The 27544-nt window shown below is 40.7% G+C and overlaps 1 protein-coding gene across 5 annotated transcripts in view; it reads right to left on the reverse strand.

The window, feature by feature from the left end:
* Positions 1-27544, reverse strand: part of BCL2L11 (BCL2 like 11) — a 47633-nt gene that overhangs the window by 15429 nt on the left and 4660 nt on the right. For all 5 annotated transcript variants that reach the window (XM_077814255.1, XM_077814254.1, XM_077814252.1 and 2 more), the window contains one exon: positions 7715-7827. In XM_077814255.1, the coding sequence (XP_077670381.1) occupies positions 7715-7827 (113 nt within the window). The remainder of the gene's footprint in view (positions 1-7714; positions 7828-27544) is intronic.

Genomic DNA, 27544 nt, shown 5'->3' on the forward strand with positions numbered 1-27544 from the left:
CACCTGCTCTCCACGCACAGGTAACAGCCCCTAGAAAAGCCACTTGGCTGAGAACCAAAATGAAAACACAGAGGCTAGAGGTTCCAAGTGAAAAATACAGCACTGAGGTTCCAAGGAGGGACAACCTACACAGACTTTACCAAATCAGTTCTGCTAACCTGAAAATTCTGGTCACTAAGGGTCTCTCTACACTGCAGTAAAATACCCGTGGCTGGCCCGCGTCAGCTGACTCGGGCTTAGGCTATAAAACTGCAGTGTACACGTCCACTGCTGGGCTCTAGCCTGGGCTCTGGGACCCCAGACATCTGCACTGCAGTTTTGCAGCCCAAGCCCAAGTTAGCTGAGAAAGGCCAGCTGCGGGTGTTTAACTGCAGTGTAGAGATACCCTAAGGGGCAGAATCCTGCAACATGAGCCCTAGTATCACAGATTGCTGAAATATGCCTTCTCTGCATGCTGGGACTTTTCAGCTTGCGATTCTGTTGACAGGCAAAGGAGATGCACTTCAATCCTCCCCCAGATCGAGCAACGTGAGAGGATGGCTGTCCTGTTCAGAGACTGCTCACTATAACAGATGCCTTGGTGACCCACCAGTCCACCCGTACATCTCCTGTACGGCCTGCTACCTGCATGGCTGCTAAGTTCTAACATGCTTCTCCACCCCTTCTAAGAGAACCCTCTCCTCTCTGGCTGAAGTTCTCCCCTTTAGTTACAGATCAGAAGCCACCACACCAGAGTCAGAGACCATGTCCTTGAACTGGAACAAGGCTAAGCTTGCTGCTCAGAAGCCAAGGATCTTGATGTGGTCCTGTCTGGACCACATTTCCTGGGCATTTCTGCATAGGAGACCTGCTCCCCACCTTAAGTCTGACATCGGTGGTGATGTGACTCTTGCAAGGGCATACCTTCCAATAAATTCCCTGGAGAGCTGCCACCACCAGGAGGACTTCTGAGAAGAACAGACACATGAAGTTCTGCTGAGTGGGGGAGAACTGAGTCAGGGAAGTTCACAGGAGAGGACAGGAGAACCTCCTGGCTTATGGCGACAGTTCTGTGAGCCAGGTCATGACTTCTGTTAACTGGGTCTGCATCTCCCTGAGCCTGATGATATCCAAAAGAGCCCCCAGATGAGCCTGCTTTTGTTTTGGTTTATCAAGTCTGTCTTGTTGAGACAGAGGAAACACTACTGCTAGAACTGCTAACAAAGCTGACTCACTCCTTAAAAGCCACAAGCTGCCAATTATCCAGGTAAAGAAGAATGGAGAGATGGTGTAATGGATAGCTGCAGGCACCACCATCATGATCTTTGAACAACCTCTCAGTGCTAGTGTTAGGCCAAAGAGAAAAATGGAACACTGAAAATGCTGAGGATCTGTTGCAAATTGCAGGAATCCTTGATGAGCACTGAAGAAGTCTCCTACGGTCAAACAGCAACTGTGATGGACTAAGTGCCTTCCTGTTTTGAGTGAATGTAGATGAATTGTGCCGCTTGCGATCTAACACTAATTGTGCCCCTACTGACCATGTAGAGCCTATATACAATAAAGGAGTAAATTCCTAAAAATGTAGCTGGCATTTTGGAATGAGCTGGATTGTTTGGATCTCCAGCAAGTTGCAAAGCCCTGGTCATGGCTTTCATCCTGTTGGAAAGAGAAGGTACAAATCTACTAATCAACAGGGAAGGAAGAGAACTCCACAGAGTACCTTGCAGATGACTGGCAACACCTATTTTATCCTCTGTAGTAAAGGCTCCCACATAAAAAAAGAAAAGAAAAGGCAGGAAATTTACTACTTGCTCTTGGAATAAATGGTCAGTTTTAAGAATGTAGAGAGGTGAATAGTGGTGTCCCCCAGGGGTCTGTACCGGAACCAGTCCTATTCAACATATTCATAAATGATCTGGAAAAAGGAGTAAACAGTGAGGTGGCAAAATCTGCGGATGATACAAAACCACTCAAGACAGTTAAGTCCCAGGCAGACTGCGAAGAGCTACAAAACGATCTCTGAAAACTGGGTGACTGGGCATCAAAATGGCTGATGAAATTCAGTGTTGATAAATGCAAAGTAATGCACATGGGAAAACAATCTCAACTATACATATAAAATGATGAGGTCTAAATTAGCTGTTACAACTCAAGAAAGATGCTGGAGTCATTGTGGATAGTTCTCTGAAAACATCCACTCAATGTGCAGTAGCAGTCAAAAAAGCAAACAGAACGTTGGGAGTCCTTAAGAAAGGGATAGATAGATAAGACAGAAAATATACTGCCTATCTAGAAATCCATGGTACGCTCACAACCTGAATACTACCATTTAATAGATTTTGGGAGGGAATGCTTTATCAATTTTTCATTCCTTTACCTTAGGATTGGTAATTTTTACAAACCTTGGATAAAAGCACATCTTAAAACTTGTGATATGACCAAACATCTCAATCTCTAAAAGCAGAGTCATCACAGCCATCTCAGTTATCACTTGCAGGTGAATGAGGAAAACAGCAGCAGATTAATTTCAGTGTTAACAAATAGAAGGAATAATTTGAACTACAAGTACTAACTGTTAATTTAGAATTTAACTAACCAATTTAACTAACCATTCAGGAAAGAGGCCAGAGCATTACTGTGGTCAGCTTAAGAAAAAGACATGCCCATGGCACAGCAACAGTCAAAAGAGCAAACCGACTGTTAGGATGTATAAAAAGTGGGATTGAAAATTACATAAATTATATAAATTTCCAGTACCTGCCACAACCTTTTTATTTCAATTCTGATTTTCTCTTGAACAGACTGCCCATGGGTATTAAAATGTGCTCAAGTCTATTAAAATCTTGTGACTTTACACAGATTTGAACACAAGCCCCTATAGAAGAAAACCTTTTGCAATAACCCACACAATGTACTATTCTGTTCCTTCAAAATGCAGTTAGCACATGACTGAGAATGGGTCTAGTTGAAATACCACAGGATAATTATACTATCTTTACACAGACCAATAACATCCATTACCTTCTAGAAGCCCTATGGATTAAGGAGCGTTTTATCTTTGGTGTCAGGTGACTTGTCAAACTGTTACCACGTTCAACTTATTACACAAAAAGAGATTCAGCCAGGGTGGATAAAAAAAATTAAATAAAAACCCCATTTTTAAAATCAAATTTTAGTATATTTTTCTTTGTTTGCAAACCTATTTCAAATTAAATTAGCAATTATGACAACCTATATCTTAAAATAATTAACAATCAATTAGAACATTCAAACACTACATATTTGCCACCCACGTTTTAAAGAAACCAGTGAGCAGGTTGGTGCTAAACCAGTGTTTGTCAGACTATTTTCGTCATTTCATTCTACTCTCCTAGTTCAGTTCAAGGACTTGTGCAAAGTTGAAAAACCAACTGGGGGTTGAAAAAGCAGGAAAGCTTATTTTCCTCTTCAAATCTCTGAATAAAAACCAAGGTTCGTGAGGATAAGATCTACTAGTTCTGAAACCTCGAAGGGCACAGTAACCAGAAACTATCAGTTCCATTCACTCCCCACAGATAATACGTAGTTTAATCAGCTCGTTTCAAATGCAAAACAGGGTTTGATGAACTCACTTACCTATGCGGCACATTTGTATTAGTTGTAACTACGTTAGCAATTTTAGAATGCAGGGGTCTGCCCAGTGTTAATTTAATTCCAATTTCCATCCAACTGCAATTTGACACAGATTATGTGTAAAAATCTAGTAAATTTTTGAACATAAATGTAAAAATTAATAACCACAATAAATATATATTAAACTATACAATTGCTTAAATAAATGCATATAGCTGTAGTATATCTCCTGGTTAGCAAAAACAAACCAGATTTAGTGTAAAGGATATATTTAGTTGCAAATCAGCATGTTTTAATGGTTACCAACGAGCATGAATCAGCCTTTCTATAGGAAAACTAATAAAAAGCACAAATGAAAAATAAGATTAATTTTAATGTTTCCCGTTTGCCAACTGAAATCCTGATTAAAACTGGTGATTTAAAATCAATCCATCTGAATTAATCAGAGCAAGAGTTTAATATAACTTTTTTCATACATATTTCTCAAAGTGGTTTACAAACGAAGCTAAGTGTTATAGTCCCCATTCTACTGATGGCGAAACAGGAACAGTCATGAAGTGTTTTCAAGAGCAGTAGCAGAGAATGAAACCCATGCGTCCTATTTCCTAGTATAGGGACCAATCCACTAGATCACACTGCCCCAGGAAGTTTGCTTAGACTAAGAGCTTGTCTCCACTTACTGGGGGATAGACGCACGGCGATCAATCCACCAGGGGGTCGATCCCGCTAAATTGACCACCGATCGCTCTCCTGCTGACTCTGGCCCTCCACCACAACGAGAAGCATAAGTTAAGTCGACAGGAGAGTTCCTCCCGTCAAACCAGCGCAGTGTAGACACCGTAATAAGTCGGCCTAAGGTACGTTGATTCCAGTTATGTTATTGACGTAGCTGGAGTTGTGTAACTTAGGTCGACTGAGCCCTGTAGTGCAGACCTGCCGTAAGACAGACATTTGCACAGCATCATTTTTAATTTCAATATCTTAGTGAATTATATATATAAACCAGTTTCTAATGGTCACAACTGTCAAAATAGAGTTTTCGAGAGACCAGGTGGGTGAGGTAATACATTTTATTGGACCAACTTCTGTGGGTGAGAGACACAGGCTTTCAAGCTTACAGAGAGCTCTTCAGGTCCTCTGTAAGCTCAAAAGCTTGTCTTTCATCAACAGAAGTTGGTCCAATAAATGATATTCCCTCACCCATCTGGTCTCTCTAATATCCCAGAACCAATATGGCTAAAACAAGATTGCATATAAAAAGGAGTTTTACATTTTCATGGTATTCAATCATTACCCATGAATCCTTCAATGTCAAAATATCTATTTCAGATATTGTTTTCCCAAATATGAACTTTTAGCTCCAGCGCTAAGAACCTGTTTCATTTGAATCCATACAGCTGGACCACTAGAAGAATCATTTTTATGTTCATTTATATTAATGCCTTCACTGTCTGTGAAAAGTTTGGCATGTACAGGAAATACAGCTTTTCTAGTTTGCAAGTTAAAAAACTCTTTACTATGTGTTTTTAACCATGAGTTAAACTTGGAAGTCCGATTCTAGCTCATTGTACAGTACAGCTTATGTCATACCATAAAAATGAATATAATGTATTTACCACGCACAATTAGGACATCAGCCTTGAGTCAACTACCTTTGAACAATATTTCTATTTAATTGTTTTGGCTAAATTTTCAAAACAGTGTTGAATTCATACTGTGGGGACCAAACAATAAGTTTTATGGGAAGCCAGAAGATAGGATGACAAACAGTGTAGCATGAATGCATCCTGTGAATGTTCTTGTTCAAGATCTGATTCTAACAACAATCAAAGGAGAAGTATTATATAATGTAGCACTATATCCAGTGAGATGTAGGAAACCTATAGTGAAAAGAAGTCAACAGCAACGACTTCAAAACACATTCCACCAGTGCATAAATCTCAAAGAAAAATGAGAGCATCAGACAACACGTCACAGAATATCACATGTAACTTCCCTTGTGCCAGGTAGAATTCTCCAGTGGGTGGATCTAGGACTCCATTAGCTCTTTTATGTAAAAATGACTTAGGGAAAGGAGGAATCTCCCTTCCCCAACAGTGATAGGATCATCCAGGAAATAAGCAAGCAAGCAAGCCTTTTCTGTCAGCTTGTTCCATTAACAAAAATAAAAGAAAAACAAATTAAAATACTTAGGAAAAGATTTTTCTTCAGACTATGTTAATGCAGCTGTAGTACATGCTGCTAAACTCAGTACCTCACACAAAGTATTAGCAACATCAGGAGAGAAATAATAGGGTACAGAGAACTAGATGACACAGAAGAGATAACAGTGAAGAGGGCTGATGGGGTCAAGAAGCAGCTTGGGAGAAGAACAGGTTGCACTGAGATTGAGACAGTTGAAAGCCCCCAAAATGAAAGTCAAGGACAAGTACTGTATGGATTCTCTTTATTAAAAAAAAAAAAAAAAAAGAATAATCTCGTGTCACTGACTTACCATTCATGGAAGTCAGTTAAAAATCCAAGCAGTTAACGTCTCATCTCTCACTTAATCGATAGGGACCTTGGGTACTGGTGCACCTGTCTCCGCTGTTCTCAGCCTGTGGCACACAGCAGGTTAGTCTGCTGAGGGCTGTAACACTTTGGTCTAATTATGCTTGTTGGGTTTAGCATGGGGGTTACTGGACGGTGTTAGTGACCTGTGATATAAAGGTCAGCTTAATGATCTGGTGGTCCCTGCTGGCCTTAAACTTTATGATTATGACCTAGCGACACTTGTGCTTGGTGTCGTTCTCCTCTCAAAAGAGAGGAAGGACAAGTTAATGGCTAGAAATTGCATGTATAAACATGCAAGCCGTTTAGAATAAATATTGTAAAGCTGAGTCAATCACTTTTTGACTTAATTCCTTCTAAAAAACAATTGTTAGCTCAGTTTTAGGATTAATTTGTAATTTCAATTCTATCCACTTTGCCTCATATACATAAAGGCAGAATTTTACAGCATTACAATTTTATATGCTATTTTAAAAACAGTACCAGTATATTTTAAGACTGAAAAATAAGATAAGAAAAGTTTCAAAACACACTGCAGAAGGGGAGCAGAGTTGTGTGCAGGGAAGCACATGTCTGTAGAGGGTGCCTAGGTCAGAGCAGGGCTGTGCTGGGGTGCCAAGGGAGCAGTGACGAAAGTCCAAGGACTGCCACCTCAGCACTGAGGTAACCGACTGACTCAGAACTGTTCCATCATCTGTCCCTACATCTCCACTCACCACCCATGTTCCCACACCCTGGCTGTTTGCCCCACAGGCATCCCACATATGGCTGCCCACCCCTCAGAAGAGCAGAGGAGGAGCAAGAATGTGCCTGGGGAATGAGGAGCAGCACTTGGGGTGACCTTGGGGGCAACTGGCTGTGAGGGGGGACATGCAGGAAAAGTAACAAGAGATATCTTTAAATTAAATATGATGGTGCTGGATCATCCATTCAGCACCTAAAATATTTCTCCAGCCACATCACAACACAGAAACAAAAACTGTTGCATTATTTTAAAAATATGAAAAGCAATCTCTGTCTGAGAGATTCTCAGCCTATGGGTATGTGCATAGTTTGGGGTTTGTGGGAGCAGTGGTGTTTTAGATAAATGAGTAAAAGTAAAGCAAGAGTCACCCGAGCAAGTTTCTTAAAATGCCCAGTTTTAACGAGTTTTAACTCAAACTAAATTTGCAGATTCACCTGAAAAGCCTAAACGCCTCCCTCCCCACATGCAATTTTAACTCCCAGATTATAGTCTTGATCCAGCAAAGCACTTACACATGTTTGAAAGCATTTTGATGGCTCTGGGTACTTTAAATTAGGGGAAGATACACTGTATACTTCACAGAGAAGAGGCTGAATCCTAGTTTTAAGTGAAAAATTCAAAATAACCTTCACTATGGAGTCAAGACTTACCTTAAGGTAAGTATTACCCGCATATACACAAACGTGTATGTTATGCACATCTCTGTACATTTGGGAACATGAAACATTTGCAACAAGACATATTTCCAGAAGTTATAAACCTTTCCCTTTCAAAGTTTGCATGTAAGGAAACAGAAAATTAAAAAAAAAAAAAAAATAAAGTTACCCTTCTTGGGCAATAGGAAGCATTAAACTCATCTCCAATACGCCGCAGTTCCTGTGCAATCCATATTTCTGGCTGCATGTCTTCACGTATTGAGGGAGACTCCCACCTGGAAGCTGCATCAGAACAAAAATGAAGAGTACTTTGAAATTTCCAAAAGTTACTTGTTGAAATTAACGTACAATAGGAAAAAAAATCTATTAAACTTATTCTGTCCAAAATTTGTGGACTCAATTTTTGTGAATGCAGTTTTTTTAACAACAAAAAACCTAGGAGTACAATCACTGGAAGCTGCATAAGAGAGCAAGAGAAAATTATTTACCTGCAATTCTGCTTCTCTGAAAATACCAGGTAATCAGAGTTCTCACTCTTGGGTCTTAGCTTTCTAGTATGACACAGGTGGATCTGCCACAGCTTTTATAATTTTGATCTGAGGGTAGCGGGAGTAAGGTAAAGCATGAGCCAGACTCATACTAACCTTTGCATGCCACTCACAGAGGCATAACTACTGCCCTCTAAAGTCAGTTCCTTTCCTTGAACAGAAGGTGAAGCTCACAAAATAAGAGTTACAAGGGATCTCACAAAACTGGGTGACTGGGCAACAAAATGGCAGATGAAATTCAATGTTGATAAAGGCAGAGTACTGCATAATTCCAATTATACATACAAATGATGGGGGTCATTATGGATAGTTCTCTGAAAACATCTGCTCTGTATGCAGTGGTAGTCAAAAATGCTAACAGAATGTGAGGAACCATTAGGAAAGGGATAGATACTAAGACGGAAGATATCATAATATCATCGTATATATAGGTGATATTGAGACAGGCTCACAAGCCACAAGATGTTCTTTAATGTGTTTCCTGCAGCTCTTTGCAGCACAATAGATAAAACACCGTGTGATTTAATTATTAACCTAAGTTATTAACTAATCAGGATGCTTTTACTATGTTATTAACCAATTGTAGTTGATAAAATACTTGGTCAGTCATTTTGCTGTGAGAAAAAAATATATACACACACTAAATATTTCCCCTCATACTGTTTAAATACAACTATATAGTACTATAGTAAATGAAACAATGAATTCACAGTGCTGTGGCTCTTTTGGGTAATGCTGATCACAAATATGGCTTCTGAACCACTAAGGGTCTGAGTATCACTGGTATAAATCCATGGTGCCCCCACACCTTGAATACTGCATGCAGTTCTGGTCAACCCATCTCAAAAAAGATGCATTAGAAATGAGAAAAGTACAGAGGTGGTCAATGAAAATGTTTGGGGTTAAGAAACAGCTACCATCCAAGGAGAGATTAAAAAATCTGGGACTGATGAGCTTGGAAAAGAGACGACTGCTGGGGGGGGAGAGAATGATAAAGGTCTATAAAATCATGAATGGTTTAGAGAAAGTGAATAAGGAAGTATATTTACCCCCTTCCCAGAACACAAGAACCAGGAGTCACCCAATGAAACAAGCAGCAGGTTTAAAACAAACATAAGGAAGCACTTCTTAAAGAAATGCAGTTAACCAGTGGAACTCACTGCCAGGGGATGTTGTAAAGGCCAAAAGTATAACTGGGTTCAACAAAGAATTAGGTAACTTCATGGATGACAAGTCCATCAATGGCTAGTAGCCAAGATGATCAGGGATCAACTCGATGTTCTGAGGCTCCTTAAACTTCGGACTGCCAGAAGCTGAGACTGGCACGTTCTGTTTGTTCCCTCCGAAGCATCTGGCATCGAACACTGTCAGAAAACAGGCTATTAGGCTACAAAGGCCATTGATCTGACCCAGTATGGCCATTTTTATGTTCTTACAGTCTTCTAGCTTCTGGCCGGCCAAGCTATAAAAAGAAGTCAGACACTATTACAGCACTGCCCACACTGATTGATGTGAAAAACAGCAAGAAGTTGAGTGGACTTCCTAAGGGCTTTAGTCTGCCCCAAATGAAACTTTGCGCCCCACAGACCTTTTGACACTGAGTACATGGAGAAGGGCCTCATGGGGAAGGGAAAAGAAGGCACGACAGAAATGTTGGCAGGACGACAAACTTAATGGAGTGGAACTCTCAGACCACTGTGGGGAGGATTCTTCAATGATTCCACAGCACCACCTTAAACCTGGTGTAAACTGGATCGGTCACGACAGCCTGAAGCTCACTTCCGCCTGTGAGCTGAAAGGACTCCCAGCAAGAAAGCAACCTTCCATGCGAGATAATTTAGCTCACAGGAACTGAATGGCTCGAAAGAAAATTTCATCAGCTTTGTCAGGGTGACGTCATTCTCCCCTAACACTGGGGGCTGTTTAACATGAGGTTTCAAATGTCAAACACTGCCTCAACCTGACAACAAGGATCTCCTAAGCCTCTAACTGGCTTATTTTGAGAGCCTCATCTCCCACATCACTGGGCACTGGTCTCCTTTGAATCAGTTCATGACAGGCTAAAATAGCTGCCAAATGTACGTGGATGGAGCTGGCCTTTACATCAGGAGGCAGGTAAGCAGTCTCTCCATGTGTGTGGAAGGGGAAGAATAAAAAACAGGAGCTGACTTGGGCCTGAATACACCACGAACTTCCTGCGTTTCAAATTTCAGGGCCTTCTGACAGATGGCTTCCAAGACACAAGAAGGACCTGAGCTACTTGCCTAGATATCAATGCCTACCAGAGCTCTACCCTGTCAGAAGTGCAGCTGCCAGTTTGGGAGAGAGGTGCCCTAGTTGTAAGCGATAATCAGAGGTTCTCCCTTCCTGTAAATCATGCATTACACCATATGACAATGGCACTGTTTTAAAAGAGAAACTGGTTTCCTAAAAACATGGTTAGCAACAGCCTTTTGTTTTAAAACTCAAAATATATTTAAAAAATCCTATTATTTTGAACAGCCCAAATGTGTAAGCAATGAAGAAAGTGCACTCTCCTCCCAAACTCTGAAAGTGTGGTTCAAATCTGACAAAGGGACTGTGAAAACAGCATCCCGGGATTGTAATTTTTAGTATTTTAATGATTCCCAATTCAAATGTGCTTTGCTTACAAGGAAAAACAAACATTTTACTTACTGATGAGTCCTCCAAATTGAAATGGAATCTCAAAATCAAGCTGGCTTCTTTCTGGCTCAGCCATAAGATAATAGTAAAAGATGGCACAGGCCAAATTTTGTTTTCTGACAGACCTGTTCAACCCTGTTTTCTGGGAGCAGAATCAAGGTGTACCAGGGCAGAATTGGCTCTGCAGTTTGTTAGCTGTTCTCTGAGTGGCGTGTGAAACAGAACAAAAACTAACTCGCTTTCCCAGAGGCTTGTAGAAACAACACAGCTATCGGTAGTATGAAGCAGCAAAAACATATAGCATCACTAAAGTGATCACAAGGAACTCAATGCATACAGAGTGACGGTCTACTGATTACGGTGCCATTTTCCCCAGTTACTTTGCTGAGTAGAACCACATTTAATTAGTTTCTCTGCCTGTTGGAGGACACCTCTACAACTTTCTCTTTTAATCCATCAAGACAAGAGTTTTAGGCTTTTAGGTCAAATAGTATTGAAATGTCCAAAAATGAAGAAAAATCTCATTTTTGTCAACCTAGAAGTTAAAGTACATTGTGAGGTTTTGGGGGAGGGATGTTTATTTATATCTGGGAATATATTATTATTGCACAATCTAAAGAACGATTCCCCTTAGTTACAGAATTTTAACTTCTTCCTTTTATCAAGCATTATAACAGAAAAAACAGATGGGGGGGGGGGTGGCATTGGCTGCTAAAAGTGTGCCAATACATAACTTTCACATTTTAAAAAAAATATATAGTTGACAGCTTTGTTACTCATTTTAAGAAACAGAATTTAAAGTGAACATAAAATCGCAATTCTGAAACAGCGAGAGAAATGATCATCTTTTAACAGACAATTTGGTGCATGCCACGTTGGAAAGCAGATCTATGCTGATTGTCACAATCTGGGTCCAGGCACCCCGGGACAGAGAACAGGTGATCTGAACCCCAAAGAATAAGCAACTGAATTAACTCATTGTATACAATATTACTGTACTATAAAAGTGCATTGAGTAAGACAGTACAAAAACTGGTGAGACACTGGTCATGAATATCACTGAGTGATGCAGTAAGGGATGTGGATAAAGAGTTGTGTGTGCTGGAAATATGTTCTTAAAATATGTTTTGGAGGCAGAGGCTAGACAAGCCTGCCTTAGACAAAGGACTGAATTTACATATCTGGGACAAGTTTTGTAAGCCATACACAATGAAAGTACATTTACATATGAGGTAACCAAAGCAATCAAGCAGTGGAAGAAACAGCTTGGTGAGCTCACCAGAGTCTGAACCCCCAGATGGTTTTCTTGGCTCCTAAGACAAAGACAATGGACTCTGAGAAACATAAGGGGAGCAAAAAGAAATTCTGGTTATCCATCACATAGGGGACAAAGGGAACAGCAACCTTTGAGTCTGTGAACATTGGATCCTCTTGCCTCCTAGAGGGCTGGAGATGCTGGTAGCTTGATGTAAGTCAGAAACTATTTTAGGCAAAGATAACTTGGTAGAATTAAGTTTTAGAAAGCATGTTTTGTTTTGCTTTCAACTATTTTCTGTTATCTCTGCTTAGTATAACTTAAATCTATGTTCTTTATTAATAAACTTACTCTTAGTTTTACTATAAATCATCTCAGTGCTGTGTTTTAATGTACAGTGTGTACACTGCCTCTTTGCAGGCAGCAAACTTAATTTCTGAGAGTGTCCAGTGAGAGGGACTGGATGCTGCACAGAGAAGTCTCTGGGGAACTCTGGAACTGGAGGTTGCTGGTGATGCAGACAGACTGGTGTAGCAGGGCCCTGACACTGTCTAACCTCCAGCACAGCTCTCCCGTGCTGAGGCAGAGAGAGTTCTGAGTGCCTCGGGTAGAGCATCACACTGACATAAGATATATTAACTGGAAGTATACACTCAGACTCTAAGAAGCATGACAACACTTTTTTAACAGAGTACTTCACAAACTTGGCTAAAAAAATAACTAAAAGGAATCACAAGGGAATACACATAGCTTTCAATCTCAAAATATTCAAAGGATTAGTAAGGCAGTAAAAAAGTGGGAGGAGGAGGGACAATCACCTAAGTAAGTATCTGGCTCCGGTCTTGCTGGAAAATTGATTTTTGAGCCAAACTATTATTTGCTTGCTCAGATATATATTTTGTTTTCAAGCTGCAGTAGTGACAGACTAGTGCCAATCAACCTTCATTGTGAAGGTTTTATCAGCCACAAATTTACTGAATGAAATTCAGCAGCTAACAAAATGAATAAAGTCCTCATGATATTTGATGGGAACATTTTGGAACTGGGAAAACAACTCAAAGGAGGATGTGGAGGAGAATAAAAACCAACCTAAATGAGCCCAACTGACCTAGGCAATTGTCTTCCCCAGAAGAAGTTACAACTAAACTAATGTAAAGTTTCTCAATGCTACATACAGAAAATCAACTTTTCAGCCCACCATTAAAACATGTAGTTCAGATACCCTCGTGTTACGACGTTTTTAACCAACTACATAACAACCACATTAAAAGAAACTGGAGTGGGAGAAAGGGGGTTGGGAGGTAAGGGAAACAAAAACCAAACACACTGTTTTAGTCTAGAACCACTTTAAAAAGGGGCATTAATGGAACAATAAAAAGTTAATGGGAGAAAGAACATACGTCCCTCTGTTCCAACGTTCTCCCCTAAGAGGATGTGTTATGAGCCTTTATATAGGCTTCAAATGATAAAAGCTCAGCAATTCAAGAAATTAGTATCATGGTTAGGTGGCTGAGAGTGAAATCAATCTGAGGTTTTCAGAAAGGACTTTCTGTGGTGCTGCCAAATCACAAAATCAGAAGTGTCAAGTCATAATTAGCCACGCAAGCAGGCAGAAATAAACTCTCAACATTAATTTAACACTTGCTAGCCACCGAATAACTTTCACCATCATCACACAGGAGCAGTACTAGTCATATCATGACACACTTCAGTACTCTAAATCACAGAGTGCATCCATTGTTGGTGGGGGGGGGGGGGAGGGGAGAAAAAGTAACCTATTCCCCAAGAAACTGGCATCCGATCATCAAAACACAAAAATCAAAAAACCCAGACTCATGAAAATATTGTCCCCACCTACAATATTCAGAAATTGGACATTCATCTGATCACCCACCAACAGGTAACAAGATATTCCGTTTTCTGCAAAATAAATGTTTACCTATGCAACTTTCTGAAGCTGGTATTGAGCACTTCTACTCTAAGTGCTCATGTACACAGGGGATTTTTCCAGTTATACTGATATAACTCAATCGTGTGGGCACTCTTACTCCAGGACAAGAGAGGCTTTTTTGACTTAGCAGAAACCGCTTCCAAAGCAACATAAAAAAACCCCCAAGGGCAGACATCATCATATTGGAATAACAGTGCCCGCAGGGGAATTAACCAGTGTAATTTTAATTGCCAGTGTAAATTTACATCATTTTAATTCACACCCTAACTCATGCTGCTTAGCTTACCTGCTTAGATAAGCCCTAGGGCCCATACCTGCAAAGCTATTGGGTCCCTTCCTGCCATGTAAGCACTGGCCCAGGATTTGGATAACAATTCTTGTTTTCCAACAGATCTAAAGCCAACAGAGACACTTGGAGGAACATTGTTCACACTTGTATGTCTGATCTTTTTCGTGCCTTTTTAAAAAAGAACATTCAAACTTCATGTACACAAATGCAAACAAGACAATCATTTAAGAGCTCATATGCTCCTGCTTATTCTGCATATAATTGATTCCTGACATGAAAAATCATCGCTGTGATGAAAAAGGATCAGATCAGAAAATGCCTACGACTTCAGGTGAGGAATAAGCAACAGGAGCACACCACTTAGAGAAGCAGAAATTTTGTTTATTACAAAGCGTCCCTATGCAAAAGCAGACAAAAAATACATACACTATGTCTCAGTTTTCCATAAGGCACCAGCTTCTGTTAGAAAGCACAGAACAAATATTAACGTCACATCTGTTTACAGTTTACCTTACGTTCTCCCCACAATCTACACATGCCATGTTCAGGCTCTTCTTCCTCAATCTTGGTCTTTTTGTTTTGTTTTTACGTAACACTCAGTTTCACTGCAACAGATACAGGCTATTTTCAACTCAGGGGGACCTATGAGGTAACAAACTAACATTTTATAGATATTTATTTTTGCTGTTTTTAAACAAGCACTGAGGTTAAGAAGGAACCTTAGCTGAGTGAAGAAACCACATAGGGAGGGTTTTCTTCTAACAGCCCCTTCTTCACCCCCATTAATACAGGCCACTCGTCCAGTGATGTCCAACACGTGGTCCTCAAAGCTTTAAGTTGTCGTGATGAATGTGGGAATGTTGGTATGTTTAGGATTCCTATGCATGCCTCTGTTTCCCTCGGGGCTTTGCATTACTATGTACTGAGGGCTGCTCTCCACAAGGAAATTATATTCGTATAGCTTGAAAAATTAACACCCCCGAGAGACGTAGCTACACTACTGACCTAACCGCAGTGTAGATGGTGCTAGGTCGAAAGAAGAATTCTTCCACTGACCTAGCAATCGCCTCTCAGGGCGATGGATTACCTTCACTGATGGGGGGAGAGGGATAGCTCAGTGAATCATAGAATCATAGAATCATAGAATATCAGGGTTGGAAGGGACCCCTGAAGGTCATCTAGTCCAACCCCCTGCTCGAAGCAGGACCAATTCCCAGTTAAATCATCCCAGCCAGGGCTTTGTCAAGCCTGACCTTAAAAACTTCCAAGGAAGGAGATTCCACCACCTCCCTAGGCAACGCATTCCAGTGTTTCACCACCCTCTTAGTGAAAAAGTTTTTCCTAATATCCAATCTAAACCTCCCCCACTGCAACTTGAAGCCATTACTCCTCGTTCTGTCATCTGCTACCATTGAGAACAGTCTAGAGCCATCCTCTTTGGAACCCCCTTTCAGGTAGTTGAAAGCAGCTATCAAATCCCCCCTCATTCTTCTCTTCTGCAGGCTAAACAATCCCAGCTCCCTCAGCCTCTCCTCATAAGTCATGTGTTCTAGACCCCTAATCATTTTTGTTGCCCTTCGCTGGACTCTCTCCAATTTATCCACATCCTTCTTGTAGTGTGGGGCCCAAAACTGGACACAGTACTCCAGATGAGGCCTCACCAATGTCGAATAGAGGGGGACGATCACGTCCCTCGATCTGCTCGCTATGCCCCTACGTATACATCCCAAAATGCCATTGGCCTTCTTGGCAACAAGGGCACACTGCTGACTCATATCCAGCTTCTCGTCCACTGTCACCCCTAGGTCCTTTTCCGCAGAACTGCTGCCTAGCCATTCGGTCCCTAGTCTGTAGCGGTGCATTGGATTCTTCCGTCCTAAGTGCAGGACCCTGCACTTATCCTTATTGAACCTCATCAGATTTCTTTTGGCCCAATCCTCCAATTTGTCTAGGTCCTTCTGTATCCTATCCCTCCCCTCCAGCGTATCTACCACTCCTCCCAGTTTAGTATCGTCCGCAAATTTGCTGAGAGTGCAATCCACACCATCCTCCAGATCATTTATGAAGATATTGAACAAAACCGGCCCCAGGACCGACCCCTGGGGCACTCCACTTGACACCGGCTGCCAACTAGACATGGAGCCATTGATCACTACCCGTTGAGCCCGACAATCTAGCCAGCTTTCTACCCACCCTATAGTGCATTCATCCAGCCCATACGTCCTTAACTTGCTGACAAGAATACTGTGGGAGACCGTGTCAAAAGCTTTGCTAAAGTCAAGAAACAATACATCCACTGCTTTCCCTTCATCCACAGAACCAGTAATCTCATGATAAAAGGCGATTAGATTAGTCAGGCATGACCTTCCCTTGGTGAATCCATGCTGGCTGTTCCTGATCACTTTCCTTTCATGTGGTTTGAGTGGTTTGAGCATTGGCCTGCTAAACCCAGGGTTGTGAGTTCAATCCTTGAGGGGGGCCATTTGGGATCTGGGGCAAAAATTGGGGATTTGTCCTGCTTTGAGCAGGGGGTTGGACTAGATGATCTCCTGAGGTCCCTTCCAACCCTGGTATTCTAGGATTCTATGGGAGAACTCCCTGTCGGCGCAGATAGTGTCTACACTTAACACACTATAGCAGCGTGTAGACATACCTGGTGTGTATCAGGAAGAGATAAGGTGTCTGACTCACATAGACTGTTAATAACTTGTTTTCAACCAAGCTGAATAAAGTTGACATATCTGATTGGAGGATCCGGAAGAGACAACAGAAACCCCAATGACCAAGACATTCACACTTAGCAAACAACAGCCAAAAGGACGATTTCCCTCTACCTCTCTGTAGAGAACCAGAGCAAGTCCTGAGCTGGAGAACAAAGGGGAAAGGTGTTACATGCTGTGGCTGTGTTAAGAATGGAACTCTCAGAGGAACAGGGGAGCTCTCACATGGGACTAACACAATGAAAGGGAGACCGAGAGGAATCACAGATGGTTGCTACAGCAGCATGGCTCATAGCCAGTCTAACCTCTGGCTTCGCCTTTGCTTCTCTATGCTAGCCTCAGCATGGTCAGGTTCTGTATGCCAGGTGACTAATAAATTATCTTGTTTTGAGAAGGCTGTGATGCTGCTGCAAACGCTTACTGCGAGCATTGTACCCTGAAGGGGCAGAACAAGTCCCATGCAGGAGTCTGGATCGGCTGGACAGGCTACAAGGAGAGAAACAGGGACAGCTTTTGCCCAAACGCCCAGTTTTGGAGTCAGGGAGGCCACAGGCCTGCCCTTGTGGAATTGTGTGGTTACTTGGGGTCCAGCACAATAAAGGGGCCACTCCTAAGGGACTGGTTCCCAGGAACAGCCCAGATCTTGTGGATCTGGGACAGCTGTGCTCTTGGAGGGGGACTGTGTTAAAAAGAAAGTTTCCATTTGACTATAATTGGAAACGTGTCCCAAGTCATGCCATTTTTAAGTTTGAGCAAGAGCGCTGATTTGAAACACTATGGAGATGCAGTTAAGGGTCCCACCACTTCACCAGGAGCACACTGAGCAGCTGGTCTCCCTTCTTTGCCACAACTACTCAACAGCTCACCTGCTGGCTGACTTCTACATCACAAGGGGAAGAAGAAAGTAGCTCTGGCTGCGCTTTTCCTTCCGTTAAGCTCTGAGAATCCTGCTAACAGCTCAGCTGCCTCTGCCTGAGTCCCAGCTAAAGGGAGTACACCTAGCAAAGGATGGCTCCCTTACCCCACACAGCCACCCAGGGCAGCCCAGAAGAGGAGAAACTAAGACCCAGTGGCCAGTTACCGGTTCCCAATTTTCTTCTCCAGCCCAAAGTAGGGCTGCTTTAAGTAACGCCAACTCAGTGGTCTACTAAGGGATGTACACCAGCTATGTACAGGAAGCTAGACTGTAATGTACTCCAACCAAGGGAGATGTAGCAACTGACTATGCCAGCTTTACATTCACTGGAGACTTCCCACATATGGAGATAATCCCAGCAGGGGAACTTGGAGGGGCATGAATAGTGAAGTCGGAGCAGAACAGGGAAGAAAACATGCCACAAAGTATTGACTGTGGCTCTCTGACCTTTCTGAAATAATGTGTTTGGCCCTCAGGCTGAAGAGGTTTGACACCACTGCTCTAGTGTCTGGGAAATTAAATGAAAGTTACCGAGGAAAGGAGAGAAAAGTTTTGCCATTAACATTTTGGAAAATCTATTAAGATTCCCTTTGCTTGATGCAACATGTGCATTACAATCCCAAGCAGTCACCTTAATTTAGGACAGTGTTTAAAAACAACTGGTAGAATATAACACTACAAACAATAAATCTTATGAAACACAGCCAGTGCCTGAATGCTTAAGCTCTCAGAGTTTGCTGTCCATTCGCATTTATCAGATCCCAGGCAACAAAGCTATAAAAGTACTTCTATCAACTTGCTAACTTAACCCTTAAAATCTCTCAGCCAGATACGTGAATACTTTAAAAACACATCTTCAGTCTTGGTGACATCAGTGTTCCTGCTCTTACCTTTTGTTGTTTGTTTGTTTTTGGTCTTGTAGCTGTGTTTGCAAACAACGAATATCAATATGAAACTAGCCTGTGTTATACATGCAATGTACAGACGAGGAAGTTCTGTTGAACCTGTAAAGATATGTGCCCTTACTTTTTAACCAAAGTGTATTTATTTCAAATGTAATAAATGAGTCAATCTGAATAGCGAGGTGCATGTACAAATACATAAACCAAAAATAGAAACCACGTCCCTATTAAAGGCATTCAAAAACACCGATATAAAAAACTCTTCCCATCCTCCTATCAGCCCCTACTTGTGCATATGCAGTGAATTCAGAGTTAGCCTGGCCTGTGGCTCATGAAAGCAGAATCTAAAAGGCTTTTTAATCTGTTAATAAGGAGTTACCTATCCTAAGTAAGTCCTGCTTCCCAAACACATTCCCTCCACATAACAGCAGTGTTGGAGTTGCGTTCTTAGCCATGCAGCATTGGAAATTTTTTTGAAGCAACAGTTGGCAGTTCGGGCTCACCCAAGTGTGCTCAGAGACATACATTTCACAGACTGAAGGTATAAATAATTCATCCTGCATTTAACTATCCTTCAGATCATTATCTTCAGAAGCCCAATATGCAACTAGGCTCCAAAGTAGTAGGGAGTCGGAAGTGTCAGTGTGGCTGAGGGATAAGTAAACCCATAATCAGATTCCTGAAGTCTCCACTGTAGAAGACTAGTTAACAATGAGGTCCTTGGTGAAGAACCCTGCTAAATAAATAGTAAGCAAAATGGTCTACTTTACCATAACTAGTAACTAAGAGCTCTTTTCACATACAAGGCACACAACTTGAGTTTCCCAGGGTAGCTATGGACAAAGAAACAGAGTAGGGGGCCATCTGAGATGAAAGGCCAAATTAATACTGGTCAAAAAAATGCGATGTTGCCAAAAAGCACCTTGTCTTCAGAAGGGTGGAAAAGGGGGTATAAGATGAGTTAACCATTACTGTCTGCAACTCCGAAATTCTCATCTCAAAGGGCAGGTCCATGGTTCTATCTCCCAACAAGAGACTAGAGTTACACAAATAGGAATGTCTCCAAAATGAGAAAGACCTTCTTAGGTCTTTGGCTATGAACCTGAGACAGCCAAGGATACCTAGGCATTCCAGTGGGGCATCTCTTGGATTTCTCTCTCTCTCATGTCTTTGGGAATGCAGTAAACCACGGGATACACTGAATTGCAGCTGGACGAACGAGCAAAAACACAGGCTGTTCTCTCAAAGGGATGGTATGTGACACTATCCACCTTGGAGAAGGAGCTCACTGGGAGGAAGTGTGACAAACTAATGCAACAAGAAGGTGCTGATCTAAGTATTACATATTTAATAATTCATACCTGCAACATTTCACAGGGTACCGGGCACTATTTTCTTGGTTTAAAAAAATAGCACATATTGAAACAATTGCCCTTTAAAGTGAACGGATGATCACTGTGGCTCTATATGTACAGATATTAAAGTAAATACTACAGAATAGCCCATGACAATTCTACTTCTGGAACTCACAGGAGAGTATTGCAGGCTCAGTTCTAAGGACTGGTGCTGAGTCTTTGGAGAGACCTTTCATGACGTCTAAGAGTGAGGAGCTGTCCAAGGATCTGCTGAAGAATATGGAGCTCACAAGAGGCTGCTACTACGGAAACAGATCACCTTGGTGGAGCTGTGAATCAGTCACCAGACTTATATATGGAGAGCTTCATCTGGCATCAAGGATTATGACCCACTGGCTGCCTCTATGGTCCTGAATAGCCAGTCAGCCCAATAGCCCATTCCAGTTCTTGACAAGTGAACTGACCACGTATGAGAAAAATTCACTTCTAACTTGCTTTCCCTCCGTAAGTTCTTCAGACACCCGAACACACCCACTCTCCCACCCACACACAGACACCCTATAAAACTAATCAAGCTTCTGCTCCTACAACTGGGAAGGAAAAAAATCTTGTTCCTATGTTAAGTAGTTGGGAGGTGCTCAGCCCTCCGACAAAAGCTGGTGCCTGCGGCACTAGGGCACACCTTGCATTGCTCAGTATACCTCTGACCAACCCTGGAGCAGATAGGGTAACACAGACCACATAAGTGGACAGATACACAAATCTACCCCACAGATCCTATAGTTCTGGAACTCAGTTAAGCACTCCGCACTCTAAATTTAAAGTGCTAACTGCTTAATAATTTAACATTTAATTGCTATGAAGCTGGAGGAAATCCAATCAGATAAAGATTGTTAATTTTTATTTCAAAACCAAAGTATGAATTTTAAATGCGAAAAGCAACCTACTGTGTGCCTGAATTTTGAGTTTACAGAGTATTCCACTTTGAAATTTGCAGTGAATAAAAAATTTAAATTTTTCTAATTTTTAGTAGGGCATTTTGAATGGCTTGCCAGGCAAGAAGTTTTATCCTATACTTCTGAAAAATCTAAATATATCTACAGACAGAAAAAGCTTCACAGCAATAACTCATTCCTACGAAACATTAGGTTCTGTGCAGCAAAACTATAAAGGGAACAATAACCGATCTGTAAACAGCACATCCATAATAGATTACTGGCAGCACAGGTAACAGTGCTGTTAGGTAAGGGTTGCCTCACACGTTCCATTATGGGACCCTGTTTTCAGTTGCTTACAGTTTTGCCCATCTTTAACTGCTCAGGTTGAAGTATTTCACCCTGCATGTGCTCAGGCAGATTTCTTTTTTTAAAATAAAGTTTCAGCTAATTGGATCTGCTGTTTCCCAGAATGAGATTAGGGAAATATTTGTTGTTTTGCTCATGTTAAAATAATTCTTACAACTGAGAAGCTCTAGCACTTTCACACTCTGTAGGAGGGAATTTAAATTTGGTACGGGGAGAGGCTGCCTGGTGTCAGGGACATGCCTTAGGCCATCCCCATGAAATACAATCCAAATTTGGCGCAAGTTATAAGCCTCTGAAAAATCTCATGTTTACCTGCCCAGTAGAGACTTGTTAGTTGGCAGCTAAATTCTCCAAAGATTCCACCTGCACTGAGCATGCTCCAACCCCTCCCAGCTCCTACATGCCAAATGGACAGCCCAAGTGCCATCCTCACAAAGCAAGCTCCATGCCAAGGATGTAAGGGCTGACCAGGACTTTCCTGGCTGCTGGGAGCCACAGTGGCACTAGAACTAAGAGCAAGTACACCCTCTTTGAACGCTCCCCTTGCTGGTACCCAAGCAGCAAAGAGGAAGCTGCATTCACAATAAGAGGAAAAACAAGTAGCTTAAAGCATATGCTTTAACAGGACATGAAAACTCAGAGAGCAAAAGCTGGCTCTAAGGTTTAAAGTACAGACAGGATTACCTGTACCACAGCCCTGTTGAGAGTAATCTGGTCTCTGATAGCATGTCAAGACCGTAGTATCCTTAAGGAATGCCATTTCTTCAAAGAAAGTGCATGGAACCATAGAGAATATAGCCCCAAAACAGTGAACATGAGAACAACCATATTGGGTCAGACTAATGGTTCATCCAGCCCACTAGCCTGTCTGCCGACAGTGGCTAGTGCCAGATGCTTCAGAGGGAATGAACTGAACAGCTGGTGACTCCTTTCATCTGAATGTGTCATTTACAAAAAAAAGATTTAATTTCACATCTGTGAAGTACAAATAAAACCTGATTTCCCTCCGGTTCCCCCATTACCTAAACACTTTATTAAGTTATATAATCCAAGTATTCCTTTCCCCATCCACTCCAATCTTTTATCATCTTCACAGAATTCTTTCATTGTCCTCACACAGCTAGATAAAGTCATGGCTGTATCTTCATTATTCACTCTCTGAAATACACAACCTTTTTGCATAAAACCCTTATTAACTGTACTTGTGCCATGACTTGGTTAAAGCTTGTAACCTCAGCGTCTTTTGCTGCCTAAAGACCATTATAGATCTCTCATTTCAGGAATACTTTTTAAAGTTTTAAATGAAAAATCGTGTCTTGGTCTTTGTCTTACAATTTTAAGGGTTCATATTCCCCTTCACATAGGTCATAATGGCAATGCTAATCATCTTAAATTTAAGGTTGCAGACATAAACCTCATAATAATTTCTTCCCTGTGAGGGGTGGGGAGTTTGAGGTCCCCTTTGCATTCCTTGCCAAGCTTCTCCATTACACACATACCCTTTAGGTCCCATAATCTCAGTTGTACTTGAGTCACTAAAACTGAATAAAGCAATACTGAGATCACTAGTTAAAGAACTTGAAGGTCTGTCCATTTGGGATAACAGGCTATCTAATCTTCTTTCACCATTCACAGCAAATCAAGGTGTGGAACATTTTAGATTGCCCTACAATACTTCCAAACATTTCTTCAATCATAACAATAGAGTAATGTGGCAGAAAACAGGGATGACTGCTGTATTAATAAACTTCAGCCTGAATACAGGCATGTGTTATACCAAACTGCACTCTTTGCAGATATGAAAAAAAAATCTGTTTAACACAAACTAAGGGGCCTGACTATTAGATGTAACTGCAATTTTCGACCGTGCATCATAAAATTTTGTTTCATTGCTTGGGCAGTTGGCTAGGTGTTGGACTCTCAAAATGTTGAGCCCGTTCTGGCTGTAACTGGTGGAGCAGACTCAGTCTATCACTGGAACACTGTCAGTCTGTATTAGACTCGTACTCAGTGTTTGCCAATACACAGAATGTTCAACAATGAAGAAAATGTAAAGCAATATTACTTATTGATTTATCTTCTGAATTAGTTTGCTTTGTACATCACACCCTTGCTTGTAAGTTTATTACCCCCCCCCCAACAAAGATATGAACAGAAAATATAAAAGGTATGAGACGGTATCTATTACTGTCAGACATGTCTCTTTCTTATAAAGTTATTGACACATTGGACTTAAAATGAAGTGCCTAAAACCACCTGGGAAATGTAGGTATCTAGCATAACCATTCACTGTGTGTCACTCACTTATATGATGCTCTGTTAGCTACCCGCAAGAACATCGCAGGGGGAGAGGGGAGGAGGGGAAGAAATCAACAGAAAAAATAATTGAAATAATGGGATGTGAACCTCACCCCTGCTCTGGTCCCTGTACACCAGGTAAAGGGACTCTGCAGGTGCTCCATAACTGGCTGGTGGAGAATTTCCCAGGTGCATGAACTGAGGAAGACAGAAGCTATAAATTGCTTTCTGAGGACCACCAGCAAGCTCTGGCGTAGGAGGGGTGTTGGGGACAGGAGGGGACATATTAGGGATGGGAGAAGAGCCTGCACCAAGTATGGGGATTTTCAGGTGACACATGCTGTGGAGCAGAACATTAGTAGCCTGTGGTGGGTACACTGAAAATTAGAGCGACTCTCAGATCTGTCCCCCTGAAAGTCATTCCAGCCTCTGCAGCAGCCCAGAGTCTAGGAAGTGTAAAGTTGGCCTTAAACCCACCTTAGCCTCACACTCTGCCTGAGTTGCAAGTTCTGCATCATGGTGGCTCTAAGAGACACATGACAGAACCTCACCCTTAAAAATATTTGAAGTAAGCCCATGGCAGGAAAAGCTTACTTTCCCTCAACTCATCTACAAACTGGGTTGGCCTAAAAATTCCTAATTTGTTTTATTGGCCTTGCTGAGGAGTAGTACGTTCTAGTGTGATTTCTGTTGTTGTTGTTCTGAGTTCTTTTGTCTTGGTGGAAGAATTACATGACAAACAGCTTTATAACATAAATCCCACATTGAAATATACAGGAAAAAGGCACATCTACCATTAAAAGTGCCCCTGAAAAATATACAGAAACTTCCAAATAAACTGCTAGGAATTATAACCTTCTCTTTCCTATTCCAGGGATCAACTTTCAAAATGCCACTGACACCAACACATACACTATAACTCACTTAAGGACAATAATGTTGGTGCTAAACACTGCAGTGAAAAATATAATTTGGGGTCAGAGTCCTCCAAGAGTTATGCACATGCTTAATTTTACTCACAGTGCGTAATCCCATTGACTTCAATGGGACTATTTGTGTATTCAACATTAAAAACACATACTTATGTTTTTGCAGGATTTGTGCCTTACAAAGTCTATGAACACTTACATAAACCTGCACTATACAATCAGGACATTTTATAACACCAAAAAGATAATTCACACAAACATTTTTCACCAAGAATTCTGATACAATTTAGTGTACCCTAAAGAACCCTGGGTACTCCTTTCAAAACCCTTACTACATACAATATATAAAACCAACACCATACATCCAACAGCATATTGCCAAAGCAACAGAGCAAAGCTAAGGTTAGGTAGGTAGGTATTCGGGGATGGTCAGCAATGAAGGATTAGCTTCCTTTTACTGCTCAGTCATTTGAACGTTGTGGGGGGCTTGAGTTTGTTTTCAAAAGGAGGGGAAGTGCTATAAAGAAAGTAGTAGTATTTTCAGGCACTAGCTGGGACTCCACTTTCACCCTTAATTTTTTTTGCTTGTGAATATATACCTACCATAAACTACCCAAGGGGTGACCCACACTGCTATGGCCATTCATTGGACCCTTAACCTGCATTTCATTTCCTCTATCATAAAATCAATTTTATAAATATTATAGAGATATGAAGTTACTTTATAAAAGAAACAGTTAATAAAATTTTACATTTTTAAAGTATAGCTGATTCTGGCCACTGGCCTGATAGTCAAGAATATATTCAGTTAAATTCAAGAAGAATGTTGATAATTTGGAGAGAATTCCGAGAAGAGCAATCAGAATGATTAAAGAATTAGAAAATGTGCCTTACAGGCTAAAGACTCAAGGAGGTTAATCTATGTAGCTTAACAAAGAGAAGGTTAAGAGGTTACTTAATCACAGTCTATAAGTATCTACATAGGGAACAAAAATATTTAATAGTGGGCTCTTCAGTCTAGCAGAGAAAGAAACAACATGATCCAATGGTTGGACGTTCAAGTTACACAGATTTAGACTAGAAACAAGGTGTTCGATTTTTTAACACTGAGTAATTAACCATTAGAACAATTTAGCGAGCTTCACGGTGGATTCTCCACAACTGATTTTTTTTTTTTTTTTTAAATCAAGACTGGATGGGTTTCTAAAAGATTTGCTCCAGGAATTATTTTGGGGAAATTCAATGGCCTGTATTATACAGGACAGATAATCGAAACAGTCCCTTCTGGTCTTGGAATCTATGAAACTATTTTCCCCTGGGTGGATAAAAATCAATGATTTGGGGGGTGAATAAAAAAACAGGTTTTTTAAAAAAATGTTATATAAATTATTTTGAGCTTTTCTTTTTAAATGTAAGCTTGTTTAAAATGAAATCTGAACTTAATACAAAATGTGTTAAGGCCTAAACTGATTATAATGTCTTTAAAAATTAAATAAAAAATATACTGAACATGAGCCTCTTCCAAAAACGTTGAGTTAAAGGCTGCTTTTCTATATAAAAAAAAATCATGTCAAAAACTTCCAACTTTTGAGGTCAAGCTTTATAAATATGGCACAAAGTAATAGTAAATAAGCAATATAGCATTCATTATTCTCCTACGTACTAAAAATTTACAATTAATAAGAATCTATGTATTTAAGCCATTACATAGCTTAATATTTTCATAGTTATAGAGTACGCGCCTAGGAAACAAAACAATGTACCAAATCTAGTGTAAAGGCTCTATTCAGTTGTAAATCAACATGTTTTAATGGCTGTATCAACCAATGAAAGTGCACCTTTCTTTAAAAGATAACTGAAGTACAAATGGAAAAGTTGATTAAATTGATGAATTAAAGTGAGGCTTTCTACTTGACGATTTAAATCATGATTTCAATATCAGACTGAAATTGCTCTGATTTAAATCAATCCACCCCGCTTTCACCTGGATTCCACTGTATTAAGTTCGTCTCATTTTCAAAGTTTCATAAAAGTCAGGCATTCAAAATGTTAAGGGCTCAATTCTACAGTCCCTATATGAGTAAAATTCCTGTTGAGTCCAGGGGGATTTTTGTCTTTACAAGGACTGCAGGTTCAAGCCCTCGTGGCCACATTTCAGAGATTATGATCTCTTCTCTCTACAAGAAGTCTCAATACAAATTGTAAAACCAATCAGTAAGTCCTTCCATGGAAAGCACAGTCCCTGGGGTAGAATAAAATGTCTTTACAACTTCACATTTTTATTCTAGTCGTGTTTGAAAATGTCCAGGGTTCCTATTTAAATTCCCTCAGCAGTTTCTACTCAATTTCTGACAATTTAATGTTTAGGATGGTGCCCATAGTAACAATAGTATAAGAAAGATTTCAGTACAATAATTATTTACCAAGTTTTTAAAGCACATTTTACATGGGTGAAAAAAAAATTACTCTTCTGAAATTAAAGACAGGACTTGAGTTTCGTTCGTGAACACAAAAAGAATGTTGTTCACTGCTAAACTATAGCTCTACATGCGCTATAAGCAATGTTTATTTCAAGAACTCTAGTTCCTTTTGTCTAGTAATACCATGTATGCTCTCTCAGTAAGATTGTGAAACTTGCATTAAGCTGCAATTACTGCAATAATGCCAGAAAATCTTTCCTAAGGGAATAGTATAGTAAGTACTTTGCAGCTGTAACCACAACTACCAAAATGTTTTGATCACGGAAAGCTTAAGTTGGCGTTTGTTATTCACCAAAAACCATTATCAATAGGAATAATTAAACCATTCTCAGGACTAGATGTTCCCCATTTCCACTGAGATTTGAACATATAGACTTTAGGATTGGTT

The sequence above is a fragment of the Eretmochelys imbricata genome, chromosome 3, assembly GCF_965152235.1.
Source record: "Eretmochelys imbricata isolate rEreImb1 chromosome 3, rEreImb1.hap1, whole genome shotgun sequence".
Taxonomy (NCBI): Eukaryota; Metazoa; Chordata; order Testudines; family Cheloniidae; genus Eretmochelys; species Eretmochelys imbricata.